General features: G+C 42.2%; 1 protein-coding gene and 1 long non-coding RNA gene across 2 annotated transcripts; one reads left to right on the top strand and one right to left on the bottom strand.

Annotated features, from left to right (window-relative positions):
* Window positions 1-3,255: 3,255 nt before the first annotated feature.
* LOC128144056 (uncharacterized) lies at window positions 3,256-10,176 on the bottom strand. The gene is made up of 3 exons (XR_008235965.1): window positions 10,126-10,176; window positions 6,575-6,828; window positions 3,256-4,816 (listed from the first exon to the last, which is right to left on the bottom strand). It is a non-coding gene; the product is annotated as an uncharacterized LOC128144056 (long non-coding RNA).
* A 165-nt stretch (window positions 10,177-10,341) lies between these two features.
* ASTE1 (asteroid homolog 1) lies at window positions 10,342-15,712 on the top strand. Its single transcript, XM_052792349.1, has 4 exons — window positions 10,342-11,661; window positions 13,634-13,844; window positions 14,753-14,948; window positions 15,228-15,712. The coding sequence occupies exons 1-4, from the start codon at window positions 10,348-10,350 to the stop codon at window positions 15,520-15,522; spliced, it is 2,016 nt and encodes a 671-aa protein (XP_052648309.1). The 5' UTR covers window positions 10,342-10,347; the 3' UTR covers window positions 15,523-15,712.
* The last annotated feature ends 435 nt before the right edge of the window (window positions 15,713-16,147 follow it).

A 16,147-nucleotide genomic window follows, 5' to 3' on the forward strand; every position in this document is an offset into this window, starting at 1 on the left:
CACCCCTTACTACCCTCAAGCTAATGGCATTGCGGAGAGAACGAATGGACTTCTAAAACGAGCTCTGAGGCCCCATGACCCAGGGTGGGCCTCGTGAATACCAGAAGCAGTATACCAAATCAATAGCCAGTGGGGGGCAAATGGCTGCCCCTGACTCCTAGCGTTCTGTCCCACACCTCCTTCTATTGTTCCAGGGACAAAAGGTGGCAAAGACCCTGTACGCCTGCCCCACTATGCTGGACAACCAATATTAGTGGAACTGTCCACTGTGGGGCAAGTGCCCCTAACCCTAAAGATCCCCCTTAACCTTCATGCCTGGGTGGCCACAGATGCCCATGGGAAAGAACATAAAATCAATACTCAGTGGATCATTCCTTCTTTTTAATGACCAGTTCCATCGGACCGAGTTCTGTTTTGTTTTTGCCCTTCTAGGGTCCAATCTGGAAGACGAAGAAGAAACCGATAGAAGAGTCTGAGATGGATGTTAATTCCAAGTGTTTTGATAACTTGTGTAGTCAATAGCTTGTTGTATCTTGCAATATGTATCTGTTATCACCTCGAGCGCTGTTTTGGAAGAAGATCTTTTTCTTCACCCTTGCTACCTCAGGAGATGGGTCACCAAACCTCGCTTGGGAAATAATTCAAGGTTTTATTAGGCTGTGGGGACATCAGGACCAAGGTTTATGTATCTCCTTGCCTCGAGCAGCTGAGGAAGGACTGAGGTTTTTCATGATTCTTCTGGATTTGTCATTTCTCTTTAACATGAGAAACGCTACCTCTCCAATATACATGACAGAGCACTGGATAGATAAACAAATATGGGTAAAATGGAAGGATCTTCCAATGATAAGTGATCCTGTATATCAAGAGTGGAAAACTCCCCCAATATGAAGCGAGATTTATCACTATGTCACAGTGCTTGTGAATTTAAAATCCCGACCCTTGATGTTACTCTGTTATCCCTAATAGGTGGGTCGAATCCCCTAATTACTTCAAGCCATGGATCTTTACCAAAGGCTAACTTGACCTTTAAGAAGGTCAAGGGCACTCGACCATGTAGACACTACCCTTGGGATCCCGTTTGATCCCCTAACCAGACCTGATTTCTCTGAAGTCAACTATAAGGTACAACGGAATCCCGATTGGTGTATACAACTTCCAAATACAACAAATGTACCCTCAAGAAATGGCCACAATATTATGTGGGCCTGGTCTCAATCTACTTTTGGACAAACTTTTGTGGTTCCCAAATTTGTCCCACTTGTTAGAATTTCAGAGAGCCCCTTTTCAATTGTAGCAGAGTACTTACGTGTAAAACAGGACCTGGAAATCCTCCTGAGACTTGGTTCATAGCTGGAATCAGAACTTTAATTCGTGATGTGTACTTGCTGAGGCTACCCTTCTAAGGGCTGGAAACATAAAGATAAATCTTGCAATACAACTGACCTCAATCAAGGAGTTGACTGTGGGCTGCCCCACACCCACTATCCCATAAAAGGGACAGCCCTGAATACTAAGCCAAGAGTTGTTATATTAAATAACACTGATAACTACAATTGCAAAACAAGCATATATCCAGCTCCTTTGGAGTTAGCATGGGGATGTTCTGATGGGAAATTCTATTCCTATTTAACATTAGAATATCATGCAGGATTAAAATGTGGGGTAGGGATCCCTTCGTTATGTCCCTCGAGCGTATTTAAATTCTCCGCACCCATGAAAAGAGCACATCAAGAGGTGGAGCCACCTAAGGAACGACCTGGATGGGCAGTACATGGAGTCAGTATACCAGATTACTGTACTGTGGGTCAAACAGTTTCCTTAATGTTCGAAAACATATTTACTCCATATGTAACCTTCAAAAGACATCGATTTGTCTTAGAAAACATCACCTGGCAACTGCATTTATTAATTGGACTGGGTAGGCTTTCGGAGAATTAAACTTATAAGTTCAACAAGTGTCCAAGATGACCCTGCAAAATAGGTTGGCTTTAGATATGTTATTGTTAAAAAAAACAAGGTGCGTGTGGTGTGTTAAACTTGACTGAATCTGAATGTTGTATTACCATTCATAATGCCACGACCTCCATTGAAGAAGCCCAGGCAAAGATGAAAGAGATTGATTGAAATAATTCAGCTGTTTGATCAGCAATGCAGCCAGCTGACTGGTTTCATGGCTGGAGTCCCAACTCATGGCTAAATTCCATTTTGGGATCCTTGGGACTGACGGGATGGGGAAAATGGCTTGTAAATATTGGACTTATGATATTAATTGGATTTATATGTTTAATAGCAGGCCTTGCCATAGTAAAATGTATTATTAGCCGCTTGCTATCCCCAGCTGTCTCTCTCTCTTCTCCTACTGTCCACTATATTAAAATCACCACAGACGAAGATGATATGAATGAGAATCAAAGTCCAGCGACTGTTTGAGCCACGGGGTGGTGTAACGGTCTGACAAATTATAGTCAATGTCGCAAACATTCGTTAAAGAACTTTGGTGGAGAAAATGGCCTCTCTAAAAATGCTGGAGTTTTGTGAACAGGACAATGTGGCCAGAGGAGAGAGCCCCATGGAGGGTGGGACCGCACTTCTCCAAAGCCGCAATTCCTTATCTTAAGTGACCAGGAGAAGGAGCACAGCATATGCGCCTGGAGGAGGAGGCCCCACAGAAGATGGGACTGTGTTTCTATCTTAAGCAGTCATGCCAGCAGGAAAACAGAGGCAGCTTCGCAATGAAACCCCCCCGCCCAAAGCTCACCAACCGATTCCAGAGAACCCCGGGAACAGGAATTGCACATGTCAAGACCATCGACTAACACACTATAAAAGAAGGGAGAACGAGTTCTCAGTGCGCGCCCTCCGAAACTGGATCTCTATGCTGGCTGGACCAATGCTGGACCCAGGACTGGTGAAACCCTTTTCTTCTTTCTTTCTTTCTCTCTCTCTCTCCCCCTCTTTTTCTTCTCTCTTTTCCACAGTCCCTACACCTCATCCTTTTAAACATAAACCGTTGACCAAGTCTGAGACTAGGAGTGGATCTAGCCGCCCCTGGGCTCCTCTTTGAGAAGGAGTCCAGAAAGCAAGGGGGTCTGCTCTGAACCTCGTGACTCAACGGGAGGGCTCTCCTTCTGACACAGTTTCATGTTCCTTTTTCCATTTCTTTTTCTACACCTCTGTTAAAGAATTTTCAAACATGGGTTTCTCTAGGTTTGCTTTATTAACGACTCAAGAGTTGGGCCACCACCGCAGTGAATGGCAACCTTCCAAAAATTTCCCAATCTTACATACGTTTTTACCACCTGTTGTCCCAGTCCAAAGTCTTTGTAATTTTCCAGTCGATCTCTGTTCCCATGTCGTTATCATTCATCATCTTAACTCATCAATTCTCATGTCCCAGTTCTTCTGAAGTTAGTGGTCGTAGGCAGAAGGTCTTCGGTCACCACAATCACTTATCTTCTTACACATCAAAGATTACCTTTGAATTTCTGAAAATCACTCAGGCTATTCTATTAATTTATCTTGTTCTAAAGTTAATCACTTACTCCCATGTCTTAGGTCTAAGATGTATGATCCTTCTTCTGTTGATTCGGCTTGACTGGGTTTCAAGCCAGCCATGGAGGGGGAGACACATAGGACAAATAAGCAGCTTATGCATATTGTTTTATAAGCACCTGCATTCTATTAATCATATCTAAAACAATTTCTAATCATTAGTTATATGTCTAATATGAATAGTCTTAGAAACAATAAGGCTTAAGGCCTAGTTCCTTTTACAGCCTCCCTTCTCTTTTCAAACAGCAGGTTAATGACACGTTGCAAGGTTCATATTGATAAGTTCACTTGTACTTGGGCAAGGTTAGCTAGGTTGAATACATGTTGATTGTTGTTTGAACTCCCCTGGTGTCGTTTCACCTTAATTCTGACAAAGGAAATCCACGAACCTGAGTCACTCCAACTTTGGGATGCAACATTGGGTAGCTTCCTTGGAGAAGTCTGGGGTTGCTACCCAGGATGTCAGGTCCCCAAAAGGGAGGTCAAAAGCCTCTGGGAGTTGCTGGGAGGAGTCACAGGTGGATCCTGGAGGGGACTGCTTCCTCCAAAAAAGAAAAAACCTCAAGGGTAGCTTCCTTGGAGGAGCCTGGGGCTGCTACCTGGGATCTCCGGTCGTGAAAGCAGAGGTCAAAAGACTCTGGGAAATGGCTGGGAAGAGTCTAAGGTGGCTCCTGGAGTCAAGAGATATATCTAAATGAGAAAAAAAATATCTCGAGCAAGTTACTTGGAGGAGTCTGGCACAAGTAGCTGGGACCTCCGGTCCCGAAAGCAGAGATCAAAAGACTCTAGGAGATGCCTGGGAGGAGTCTTGCCTCGATCCTGGAGGACACAGCTTCCTGCAAAGGAGAAAAATCATCTTGGGTAGCTTCCTTGTAGGAGTCTGGGCATGCTACCTGGGATCTGAGGTCCCTATAAGAAAGGGCAAAAGACTCTGGGAGATGCCTGGGAGGAGTCCCAGGTGGATCCCGGAGGAAACTCCTTCCTTCAAAGGAGAAAAATCATCTTGGAGAAGTCTGGGGCTGCTACCTGGATCTCAGGTCCTTAAAAGTGATGTCAGAAGCCTCTGGGAGTTGCTGCGAGGAGTCACAGGTGGATCCTGGAGGGGACTGCTTCCTCCAAAAAAGAAAAAACCTCAAGGGTAGCTTCCTTGGAGGAGTATGGGGCTGCTACCTGGGACGTCCGGTCATGAAAGCAGAGGTCAAAAGACTCTGGGAGATGTCTGGGAGGAGTCTTGGGTTGATCCCGTTGTTGAGAGATTTACCTAAAGGTAAAAAAATACATCAATTAACTTATCTGGAAGAGTCTGGGGATGCTACCTGGGATCCCCGGTTCAGAAAGCAGAGGTCAAAAGACTCTGGGTAATGCCAGGGAGGAGTCTCAGGTGGGTCTGGAGTTCAGAGATTTATCTAAAGGAGAATAAAATATCTCGAGTAACTTCCTTGGAGGAGCCTGGGGCTGCTACCTGGGATCTCTGGTCCCAAAAGCATAGGTCACAAGACTCTGGGAGATGCCTGGGAGGAGTCTCAGGTAGATCCCAGAGGAGAGAGCTTTCAGTCCTGGCACCTTCCTTGTGGGAGAACTAGCTGGAGGTTTTGAATTTTGGAAATAGGCTGTGCTGAGAACGAGAGTAACGAGACGTTAGTTCACAGGGGAAGCACCGATCCCCAGTGCTGTTGTGCTCCTGAATAGGCTGCAAAGGGAAGGTGATGTCCAAAGACAGCATTAAGTCCTGGCACCTTCCTTGTGGGAGAACTAGGTGCATGTTTTCAATGCTGGAAATTTCCAGACCTGTCCCAATTCAGTCAGGTAAAAAAAAATTATAAAAAAAGAAATTAAAAAAAAATCAAGATCTGTTGGTAATTTAAAAAAAAAAAAGTGCTATCAGTTAAGCATACAGGAAATGGAACAGTGTTTACTATAATTTCTGTAACCATTCCTTCTCTGGTTTCATTTAGACAACTCAATTATAAAAAAATAGGACATCAACACAGTAGTTTCTTTTGAGACCCCTCCAACAATTGGAGTCATTACAATGACACAGAACAGGTTCCTGAAAGCACCCAACTGAGTGTTAACAAAAAACTTAATTACAGTAAATAAATAAGAAATCACCAGAAATGAAAAGGGAAGTCCATTAAAATACATTCAGAAATTCTGACATTTTCATGCTCCCTTTAAATGTTTCATGCTTTAATGGGCATGTGTAACTGAGTGAAGCATTTTATGCAGTAGCTGGACCTGATTAGACTAAGGATGCTCTTTTTCCACATTTTTTAAAACAAAAACATCATGTTCGTGAAGATGGATACACATGGGATGGAAGGCAAATGCCCAGCACTTTAGTTCTGAAGAAAGAACTTCAAGAACCGAGTTTATTTATAAAATACAAAGACCTCAAAAATAAACTATACAAGTATATTATACACACATATACTATGTATCGACATAATTATGAAATAATAGCTTATAAATTATAAATCTTTAAGCCTTTAACAAACAATTTAGTTACAAAGAAGAGCAAATTTATGAAACCTGGCATATACCTTTGCCCTACTTCTTTGATAAAATTTACCTCGGTTCTGAGTAAATACAAGAGTCTTTTCCACAGCGTATATCTTACATTAGCAACTTGTCCAAGGTATGACACTGGGGAATAGGTAAGTAACATATATTTTTACTGTTTTTATTATTTGTTACGAAGCTTCAGAGGTGTACATCCCTACAGAGATGACGGTCTGAGATTTTCTATCTATCTTCACTCTGTCTTGCACAATTAAAAAGGACTTAGACAAAAGCACAAGATAGACATATCGGATAAACTATTTTAAACAAAAACAGATTCAGTTGGAATGCTGAGTCAGCATAAAGTCTGCTTCTATCTTATGTCTTCACTAAAGTTAAACAGTTAGGGCTGCAACGTAACACCAAACTGAGAGATGACATACAACTACAAAGAAAACATCTACAATGCAAGAAATACGTTCCAAACATTTTTAAAACATGTGAAGGGTTTACTTACAATTCTTCTTCTTGTTTGCTTTTCTGTCAGAAACCAGATACACACTTCCAAAGCTTCCATTGGCAAGTTTCCTCTGAATAGTATATCTTCTTGCAATCAAGCATCTGAGCAAGCCGAATTAAATCTGGCAAAAGTGACAGGCATAGCAGTTTCTTGAAATTTCAGCATTTCTCTGTGTAACAGAAACTACACAAATTTCTCCAGAATGTAGCTTTCAAATCCTTTTACTCTTCCATGGATGTTCACAGGAAACACTTGAAACAGAAAAAAAAATTATTTGTCAATATATTATTCTTATTAAAATCTTCATATAATTCTATGGCAGTGCTTATACGGCTCAGCTTGCAGCAAAACACAAATTAAGTGGAATCATTAGTTGCTAATTAATTAGTTAGTAGCTAATCATTATTAGCTGTGGGCAGCAGACTTGATAAAAAAACCTCTAGATAATGTAGATGTAACATAGTCAGCCTTCCTCTAAATCAACCTTAAATGAATTCACTGAACTGATAACACATGGAAATCAAATGCAGGTGCTTATACATCAATTTATTTAAAAGTGCTTTTTGCAAGGACAACTACACCTGTATTTTACCTGACAGTTCCCCTAGATATGGCACTCTTCCTCACCACCTGTCTTTATACATCTGACACCAAAAATAGCTGCATTTCAGGATACAAACTTCATTATTTTTATGTACACTAAAGCATAACCTCTACCCGTAATTTGAGTTCACTCCCATTAATAACTACAAAGCTGTTTTCTCTGCTCTTTCATTTGCCCCTCAGATTTCACCATCTGTTTCAGTGCTTGAGGATCCTTTGGAACAAATAAAGGTGTGCAAGATCCTACAATCAGTGCAACTAATTCTACTACCTGTCCACACTGTGTGCTGTGGTGCAGCGTGCCCACACTGGGTTTGTTCACCATAGCATTTTAACATCAATGCAAGCACATCAAAGCGTTGGGGGGGGGGGGGGGGGGGGGCAGGGTTTGTTTGTTTTAGAAGAGAAATGACAGATTGCTTCATTTTAAAAGCTGTATAACTGCTGGTTGCAAGTCACTGTCTTCACTTTCTAACAAATGCAGAGCCTAAATGAAGATTACAAATTTGTATCTTACAACAACTCTGTGGGTGTGCACAAAACCCTATTTTAATACCCATCTGCTGAGCTGCTGTCACACTGTACCAAAGAGCTTGACGTTGCAGTGTCACTGTATTATGAAACACAGCCAAATTTTAATTACTACAAGCCATCTTAACAATTATACAAATCCTGTCTATTTTTTAAACAAAAGCACTCCTGAGATTCTGTTCCTGTGTTCTCTTTCAGATAGCAACAGTGACAAAAATTTTGAAATGCACATGCTAAGCAAAGAATGTCAGCTAGAAACTGGCATCTTCTTTAACTCCAAATCTGTCTGAAGAAGCATAAATGGATCATGTTGAGGTGTGGGGAAGGCACGAAGATGAACTCCATAAAATATTACATTGCCAGTTCTGGGAAGTTTATGTATTTTTCATTTACTATTCTATTCTCCTAGGAAGTTGCTGTTTTATGGATGCCTTCATAAATTCCAAATAGAACAGCTTTGAAATATGTAACCTCTAGAAATAACTGCACTTACAAAAACTGCTGAGCTATCTATTCCTTTTTTCTGGAGAAGAGTCACTTAACACTGCTCACCTTCAAATTTTCATACTTACTTGGGCCCTAGGAATATATCACAATCCTTTATACCACAATATCACAATTGAGATCAAATAGCCTGTCGAGTCTAACTGTTGTGCTTTATTTCCAACCCTGCCTCTTACCTGCTCCTCTCTATGCTTCAATTTCTCTCTATGTATAATAATAGTAATAACTCTCATATAACTTCGTGAAATGCTTTGATGTCTACTGCTGAACAGTGTTACAAGGCAGAGGCAAGTGATTGCCGCTGTGGTGTCACAGGCACATTTTAATGGCACAGAAGAGATGGATTGCTAAGCCACTGCATTTGAAAGAAATGCCCTGTAAGAGTCAATAGACTTTAGAGCCTGACTGATTCTTCAAGAAGTATAGGAACCAGCAGCCTCTCCTACCTCACTCAAACCTTTAGCCCAACCTTCCTTGTATTTTTCACCAGTGCCCATCTTCTCCCAGTGAGCATGTATTTCCCAAGCAGCAGCACATCAATTGCTTCACTGAAGTTCAGAACAACTAGAGATAACTCAAAAAAATCAATGCTCCAACCCCCTTTTCCTCAAAAATCCCAGTACACCCTATCCAGTAACACTCTGGTAAACGGTTTGTGTTTTTAATTTTCTCCCCTCCTCCCCCGCCAAGCCCCATTCCAGAGCCTGGCAGACTGCTGATGCCAAACTAATGCAATTACATTGTCTGGATCACTTTTTCTATTTTTCCTTTTTCCTTGGCTAGAGTTAAATCTCCTTCCTCTTTTTTGTTGTAAGCTAGAGCAAAATTGTTTAGTGTTTCATAATTCTACATACACATGCTAAGTACACAGCACCTTCACTTCTTCCCTGACCTTCCTTTACTTACGTAAGATACTGTTTTTAATTTCCTTTATGTAACCTTCAGGTTTCTTCAGCAATGGCTAACATACTCTGACATATTCTGCCTCCAAGACAAACCCTTCCTTGCCAATCAAGGCAATTTTACAATTCTATCATGTTTTCTTTCTATTCCTTAGGAACCCCTGTGCTACATCAACATTTGCCACCCCCCCTTGCAGTACAAATTCCAGAGCTTTTATATTTAAACTCCAAATACACTCAGTATTTACTACCTTGATTTTTTTCCTGCCAATGATTTCACTGGCTTGCTCCTTTAAACTTTTTGAAAATAAAAAAAATGAGGTATTCCTGGGGTTTTTCCTTAATTAAAAAAAAAAAATTAACTCCTGAACACTGGCTCCATTGTTATTTTCTGCAACATCTTTATAAACCTAGCCAAGTCTCAAGTAACACCATCTCAGTTGGCTGTTTTTTACTGCTCCCAGAGAAAGGATAACTAGAAAGATTCTATTAGTAGTGTTGGTAGCAAAGGAGCTTGCAGGTGATGATAAAAGAAAGTCAAATATACTCCACTATCAAAGACGCTAATTAACATCTCCCTGACGCACATTCAGGAAGCCGAGATCCCCTAGGATAACCTCAGAGATGTTATTACGTTGTTAACAGACCGCGTAAGACTCAAAATTCATGCTCCGCGGGTCCTGGGGGCACACACACAGGTATGAAGTGTCCCTGCTTACCCGCCCCGCTACCTTCACACAGAGGGGCGAGGGCGGCGTGCCGCCATTCAGTCCCCCTTCCTCACCCCTCCGGGGAAGGCGGTGCTCCCCGGGACCCCTCTGGACTCGCCGGTAGGTACGTGACCTCCCCGCAGGTTTCTGCCCCTCCAGCGCCCGACCCCGTACGGCCGCCAGAGCCGCCTGACGGCGGGGACTACTATCCCCCAGGGTCCTCCGGCTCCCCTCGGGATGGCCCGAGGCAGAGCGCTGCCAGCCCGGGGCGAAAGAGGAAGCGGCCACAGCCTCCTACCTCGCCCGGCCTCGGGAACCAAACCGGGCTGCGCGGGGAGGCTGTCCCGCCCCAACCGCTCCGCCAGCGCGGTGTTTGCGGCTCCGTCGCTAGGAGACGCCGCGCAACGCGCCCTGAGAGCCAGCGGGCAGGAAGAGGAGCCCTGATTGGAGGAGTTCGGCTGTCACGCTAGTGCGCTTCCGGTAGCGTGGCGCCGGCCCGCGGGGAGGAGCCGCCATCGCCATGGGCATCCAGGGGCTGGCGGGCTTCGTGGAGGAGCGCGGGGTGTTCTTCACCGAGCTGCGGGTGAGAGACACCAAGCTGGTCATCGACGGGAGCAGCCTCTACCACCGGCTGTACTTTGCCTCTGCCGTCGACTTCCGCCGCGGCGGCGATTACGGGCCCTTCACGGCGGCCGTGCGCGACTTTTTCGGCAGCCTGCGGGCCTGCCGCGTCGCCCCCTTCGTGGTGCTGGACGGCGGGCGCGGCGCCGACGACAGGAAGCTGCCCACGATGCGAGGCCGCGCCGCCGAGCGGCTGCGGGCAGCCCACGGCCTCTCCCGCGGCGACGGCGGCTGCCTGGTGCCGCTGCTGACGCGCGAGGCCTTCGTGCAGGCGTTGGGCCGGCTCGGCGTGCCCTTCGTGCAGTGCTTCGCCGAGGCCGACCGGGAGATCGCTGGCCTGGCCAACCGCTGGGGCTGCCCCGTCCTCTCCCTCGACAGCGACTTCTGCGTCTTCGACCTGGCAGCCGGCTACTGTCCCCTGACCCACTTCCAGTGGCAGAGCGTGTGCGCAGGAGAAGGGGCGCAGGGCTGCTACGTTCCCGCTCGCTGCTTTTCCGCGGAGAAGTTCTGCAGGCACTTCAGTCACCTGAACAAAAGCCTGCTCCCTCTCTTTGCTGTCATGAACGGAAACGACTATATCGATCGGGCAGCTCTCGAGGCGTTCTTCAGAAAGGTGCGCTTGCCGAGGGGGTGGGCAGTGGGGAAGGGGAGGAAGTACGCCCACCTTCAGGGGCTTCTGAACTGGCTGTCACAGTTTGCTGGGCCCACCGAGGCTGTCGACAGTGTGCTGAAATACCTTAAGAAACACCAGAGAGACGAAATAAGGGAGCTTCTGTGCGCTTCAATGGAGGATTATACTCCCTCCGATGTGAATCTTGAGGACTTTTTTCAGAATGGAAAGTATGAATGTGAGGCTGCTAGGAAAGCAGACTTACCACAGTGGGTACTCGATGCTTTGGCAAAAGGTAAGCTGGCCCCATTCATCAGCGATGCCCTGATACTAAGAAGTACCTTCCTCCATGTTCAGGTGGAGAACATGCAGAGACCTAGCGCACATAGCACAGCTTTGCCCATTCGACAAGTTATCTATGGACTGCTTCTGAGAGTATCTCAAAGTACTGAGGCTGCTTCTCCAAGTAAACAGACCAGCGAGCTGCCAGTTGTATGTGAATTTGACAGACTCCAAAAGACACTTAAGAAAACATTTGTTCAAGCAGCAAGCCAACCCACAGATTTCTGTGATTATCATTTTCCTTTGGACAAGTTAATGGAGGTAAATGGTTGTCACAACAGATCACAGTTAACAATGTTTCACAAGTGACAAAAAATAGTTGGGACTTAGTTTGCCAACTGGTTGCAAAATGGGATGCCTGAACTAAGCCAGCTAAGTAACTACTTAATACAGAGGTACCTACAGGGCTCCAAGCTTGGCCTGTGATAGTTGAGAAGCTGCATAGATTGCCTTTATCTTCCCTTCCCCCCCAAGCGTACCAAGACAAATTATCAGAAAATTTGGTTGTGTATATATGTAGTATTAACTAAATGTTCCATTCTAAGCCCTTCTTTCATCTTATGTATTCTGCTACCCTAATACTTGCTTTTATAATTGTAGGAAGGAACTCAGTTTCATGGAATTTAGAAAAGTGCAATTTAACACTACAAAACTTAATTTATATTTGATCAAGCTATGGATGTTTCAGAGCAATGTTCTGAAACAAAATCTGACCCATGCCTTTTTACTAAAAATCACCGTTATTTCATGTATGAATCTTGCAGCTGCCCAGCAATTTTACCTGCTGCAAGTATGCGTCCTGTTAACATGGACCCCTACTGCTTGCCAGACAGAACAGCACCTGAAAAACGGCTTGTAATCAAAGGAAGTTGTACTAGGTTAGTTCTAGTCACCATTAGCAAGTCTGTATATTTAAATTGTAATGATTAAGACTGTAACTCTTGCTGTGAATGAAAAGTAATCTCCCATTCCCAAAGTTGCATAACTGAGGTCTTGTATGCAGTAATTGCTGAAACATCTGGAAATACAGTCTGTGCCTTTTAATAATGTATATTTAAGCCACATGCTCTAGCCATTCTGGCATTCAGATCAACTGTTAACACATCTCTGTGCACGGGCTGTGCTGTATGTTTTTATCACTTCCTGGTGGCTATTTCATATAAGAACCAAGTCTATCACTACTATGACCATTAAATGCTACAGATAGCTATGGATCCAAAGGCCTACATACAGGTTATTTTAGAAAAGTTATTGTTACAGGCCTTTTAAACGAGCAATATGCAAACACTTAAGAGTTTGAAAAATCACGTTTGGGGATTTTAAGAAACACCAATGACAACTTAATTTGGTCTTGGTGTATATGCTGTTTAATGAATTTGAGCTTCTGCTATTACAACAATTCTTCTTACTAAATATATGGGAATTATCAATTCAACAGAAGGTTAGAAGAAGAAAGGTTATTCTGCATTTAAAGTGCTCTAGGCAAAACTGGTTTCAGTTTGTCGTCTTCTCTGGGGATGTCTGCCTAAGAACAGGCAAAACCATCCTAATCAAGGTTCACAAAGCACTCGAATTACAATTGGACAGCCTGCTGCAATTCTGCTGTGTTCATGAAGTTATAGACAAAGTTTATAACACCACTTTTTAGAATTTAAATAGCACAACAAAGAGGGAATATGTGCTAGGAATTAATACATTGCAGGTGAAAAATGCAAACTTCACACTTAAGATTTCAGGTAAGCATGTTTTCAACATACCAAGAACAGACATCACCATTACATCTCGCAAAGCAAGGGTAACTTCTAAGAGGCACAAAATGAAGGTGTGTTTATATAAATAAATATATAAAAACATATATATATATATATAAAAACTTTGCCATACCAAAGTAATTTTAATGCATTATGGTTCCAGGATTTTCCAAGCACGTCAACTTTTACATAGGAGTTTAAATTAAGTCACCTGATTTGAAGAAGACTCTGAAACCTCTTAAAATCTAACCTTGGGCCATTGTAAAAAATTACTTTAATCCTTCTACCTAACATTTAACTGTGTAGTTTTTAAAGCTAAAGTAGTATTTAAAAAATACTTTCTGTTCAGAGTATCTATGAAACTTAAATATTTTTTTATCAAAAACATGAAGTACTAGCTAGTTTCAACACAGGCTTATTTGCCTTTTGGAGATTGCTCTTAGCTTTATTTTTCCACTCCATTTTTTTGAATTTATTTTCAGGTGCCCACGTCATGCCGTCAGATGCTTTTGCTGGAGACTCTAGGAGTGAAAATGAGTTTCCTAGAATCTATCCCCAGTCACTTACAACTCCCTGTTGCTGTAACGTGTTACTGGATATTTTGTTCAGAACCAAAAGTTAAGTTGCATCAATTAAAGGCTTTGCTTCTAATGATAGTATCTGGAGAACTGCACAGGATAACAAATGATCCAGGTATGTCTGCAAATAATACCATTTTAGGTGTTCAGCTACTATGAAAATCTATACCATAATTCATTTTTCCTCATTTATGGAAATTCAGATGAATTAGTATTGATTTACACTATATCCTGAGGTATCACATTCTTTTGATACAGAGCAGAGAAACAGTGCTAGCCATTAATTTAACATTTTATATAGGTAAAACAGTACTTTGCCATGTTGTAAAACATTAATTTGCACTTATAAATGCTTTAAGGATATAAGATTAAATTGGATATAAAATTTACAATAAAATTAGCTTAACATACTCATGCACCCAAAAAGAATAACTACTATTGATGCATTCCGATAGATTTTTCTTTTCTCATGAGTTTTTCTAAAATCATCTGTACTTAAAAATGCTGAGTTGCACAGGCACCCTTTTATCTGCCTGTGCATTGTGAGAATTTGAAAGTACCTAAATCACCACAGAAATTGTTTCAGTAATATTTATACCTATTAAGAGTTACGGTGGCATTTCCTCTAGGAGTCCTTCATTTGATGGCAAAGATTACACATGCCAGGGTTATACAGTTTCTTTATGTTCTAGTTTATATAAACTGGACTGATGTGGTTGCCACCTGCTTCCCAAGTAGGTGGGAGTGAGATGGAAATCTTGGAATTGATCCACTCACAGAACAGCATAGCACATTACCTAACAAACAGAATTCCTGATTTCACAATTTCAGATTCTTATGGATATTCATACTTTAATTTTGACTCAGTTTCATGTCTTAAAGTTCAGTTTGAGACATTTGAAAACATTACTGGTGCTTCCTGAAATGGAACTGGAGGCTTAAAGACCCTATGCATTGCAGGTACCTTTTGTAATGTTCCCAGCAGAACATTTATTTGCCTGTCATTTTTTATTTATAACCTAGATCTCAGAGTTTTATGTGCTGAAGATGACAGTACTGCATACAATGAATTTCTAAAATGGAAGGAAAAGAAACTGCAAAATAAAGACTTCGATTTAGATGCTGCACACAGTTTTTGCCAGTGGCAGTGCTGTCTTCAGATGGGATTGTATCTTAACCAGCTACTTTGCACTCCTCTCTCTGAGCCAGACCTAAGTAGGTAAGGATGTTTCAGAGATCTGCTTTCCACACAAGCCACTGATGGAATGTGTTCACGTTTTATTTTCTGTCAAACGCCTTTGCCCAATTTTACTACATTTGAACTCCCTTCTTTAAAGATACTAATATGGAGAAAAATACCGAGTAGAATAGGTATCCCTTGGGAGCCTGCTACTGGATACTGTATGTAGTTAAGATCTGTATTTCATTAAGTAGCATGTTTCTACCTGTCCTACTGAGGTGCAGTTCTAAATGAGGATTCTCTCCCTCCTTTGAGCAGGCTTTACAGTGGGACCCTTGTGCACAGACTGTATCAGGAACTTAAATCAACACCTTCAGTGGAAAATCTGTTTAGTTTATCTCCAAAAATGATTCAGCTTTATCAGGTTTTGTTAAATACAGTGGAGTCAACTGTATCTCCAGACTTCATTCAGAAAATGACCAAGACCAAATCTGAGTCGTGCAAAAAGAAGAAAGCATCTAATAAGAAAAAAAAGGCCATTAGGTGTGCTGTACCAGAAACTCAGCATTTATGCAATGTTAATAGGTTTGCATCACTTCGAGTGGATGACTGAAAGCATTATTCCTGGAATAACTTTCAATGCCATGCAGATGGAAGAAATTATATTAAAATACATGACTGTATTAGAATTTGCTCAGCTGTTTTCACGTAAGTTCCTGATTCAATCTTTACCAACAATTCCTTCTTCAGGGAATTTTTATTTACTTTTTTTGTAACACTCTTATAAAAGGTGTTGTATAAAAGTTGTGGTGTCTTGTTTTTCTTTAAAGGTATCAGTCTAATTGAAAACAAGAGCAAAGTTGTTCAGCATTTCAGAGCTGGACTATTTTAGAGGAATTCTTTTCCTGAACATCTATAGTTGGCTATCCCTCCATCTACCTGAACACTTCTAACTTCCAGAAAATGCAATTTTTACATTTGTGTTTGAGGAACACAGTAATTACTATCTTACAGATTAGATAATGGAAATGGACAAGTTTAAAAATATTGTAGAATCTGTCTGCACAGGTAGAGTATTTGTACTTTTGGCGAGAGCTAGCTTTACTCGGTGACAAATAAGTTGTGCTTGCAGTATTGTAGGTACAGAACTATACGTGGGGAGAAACTTCAGCTTCCATTCCTCCCACCCCCACTGTGGTATGCAAGTAAGGGTTAAATGCTTACATGCATACACAAAA

Source organism: Harpia harpyja, chromosome 1, assembly GCF_026419915.1.
Source record: "Harpia harpyja isolate bHarHar1 chromosome 1, bHarHar1 primary haplotype, whole genome shotgun sequence".
Lineage (NCBI taxonomy): Eukaryota > Metazoa > Chordata > Aves > Accipitriformes > Accipitridae > Harpia > Harpia harpyja.

Excerpts from the sequence above, each read along its gene's own strand:
- ASTE1 (XM_052792349.1), top strand. The coding sequence starts at position 10,348 with ATGGGCATCCAGGGGCTGGCGGGCTTCGTGGAGGAGCGCGGGGTGTTC. Across the intron at positions 11,662-13,633 it reads CTTTGGACAAGTTAATGGAG|GTGCCCACGTCATGCCGTCA; the intron begins GTAAATGGTTGT and ends ATTTATTTTCAG. Across the intron at positions 14,949-15,227 it reads TCTGAGCCAGACCTAAGTAG|GCTTTACAGTGGGACCCTTG; the intron begins GTAAGGATGTTT and ends TCCTTTGAGCAG.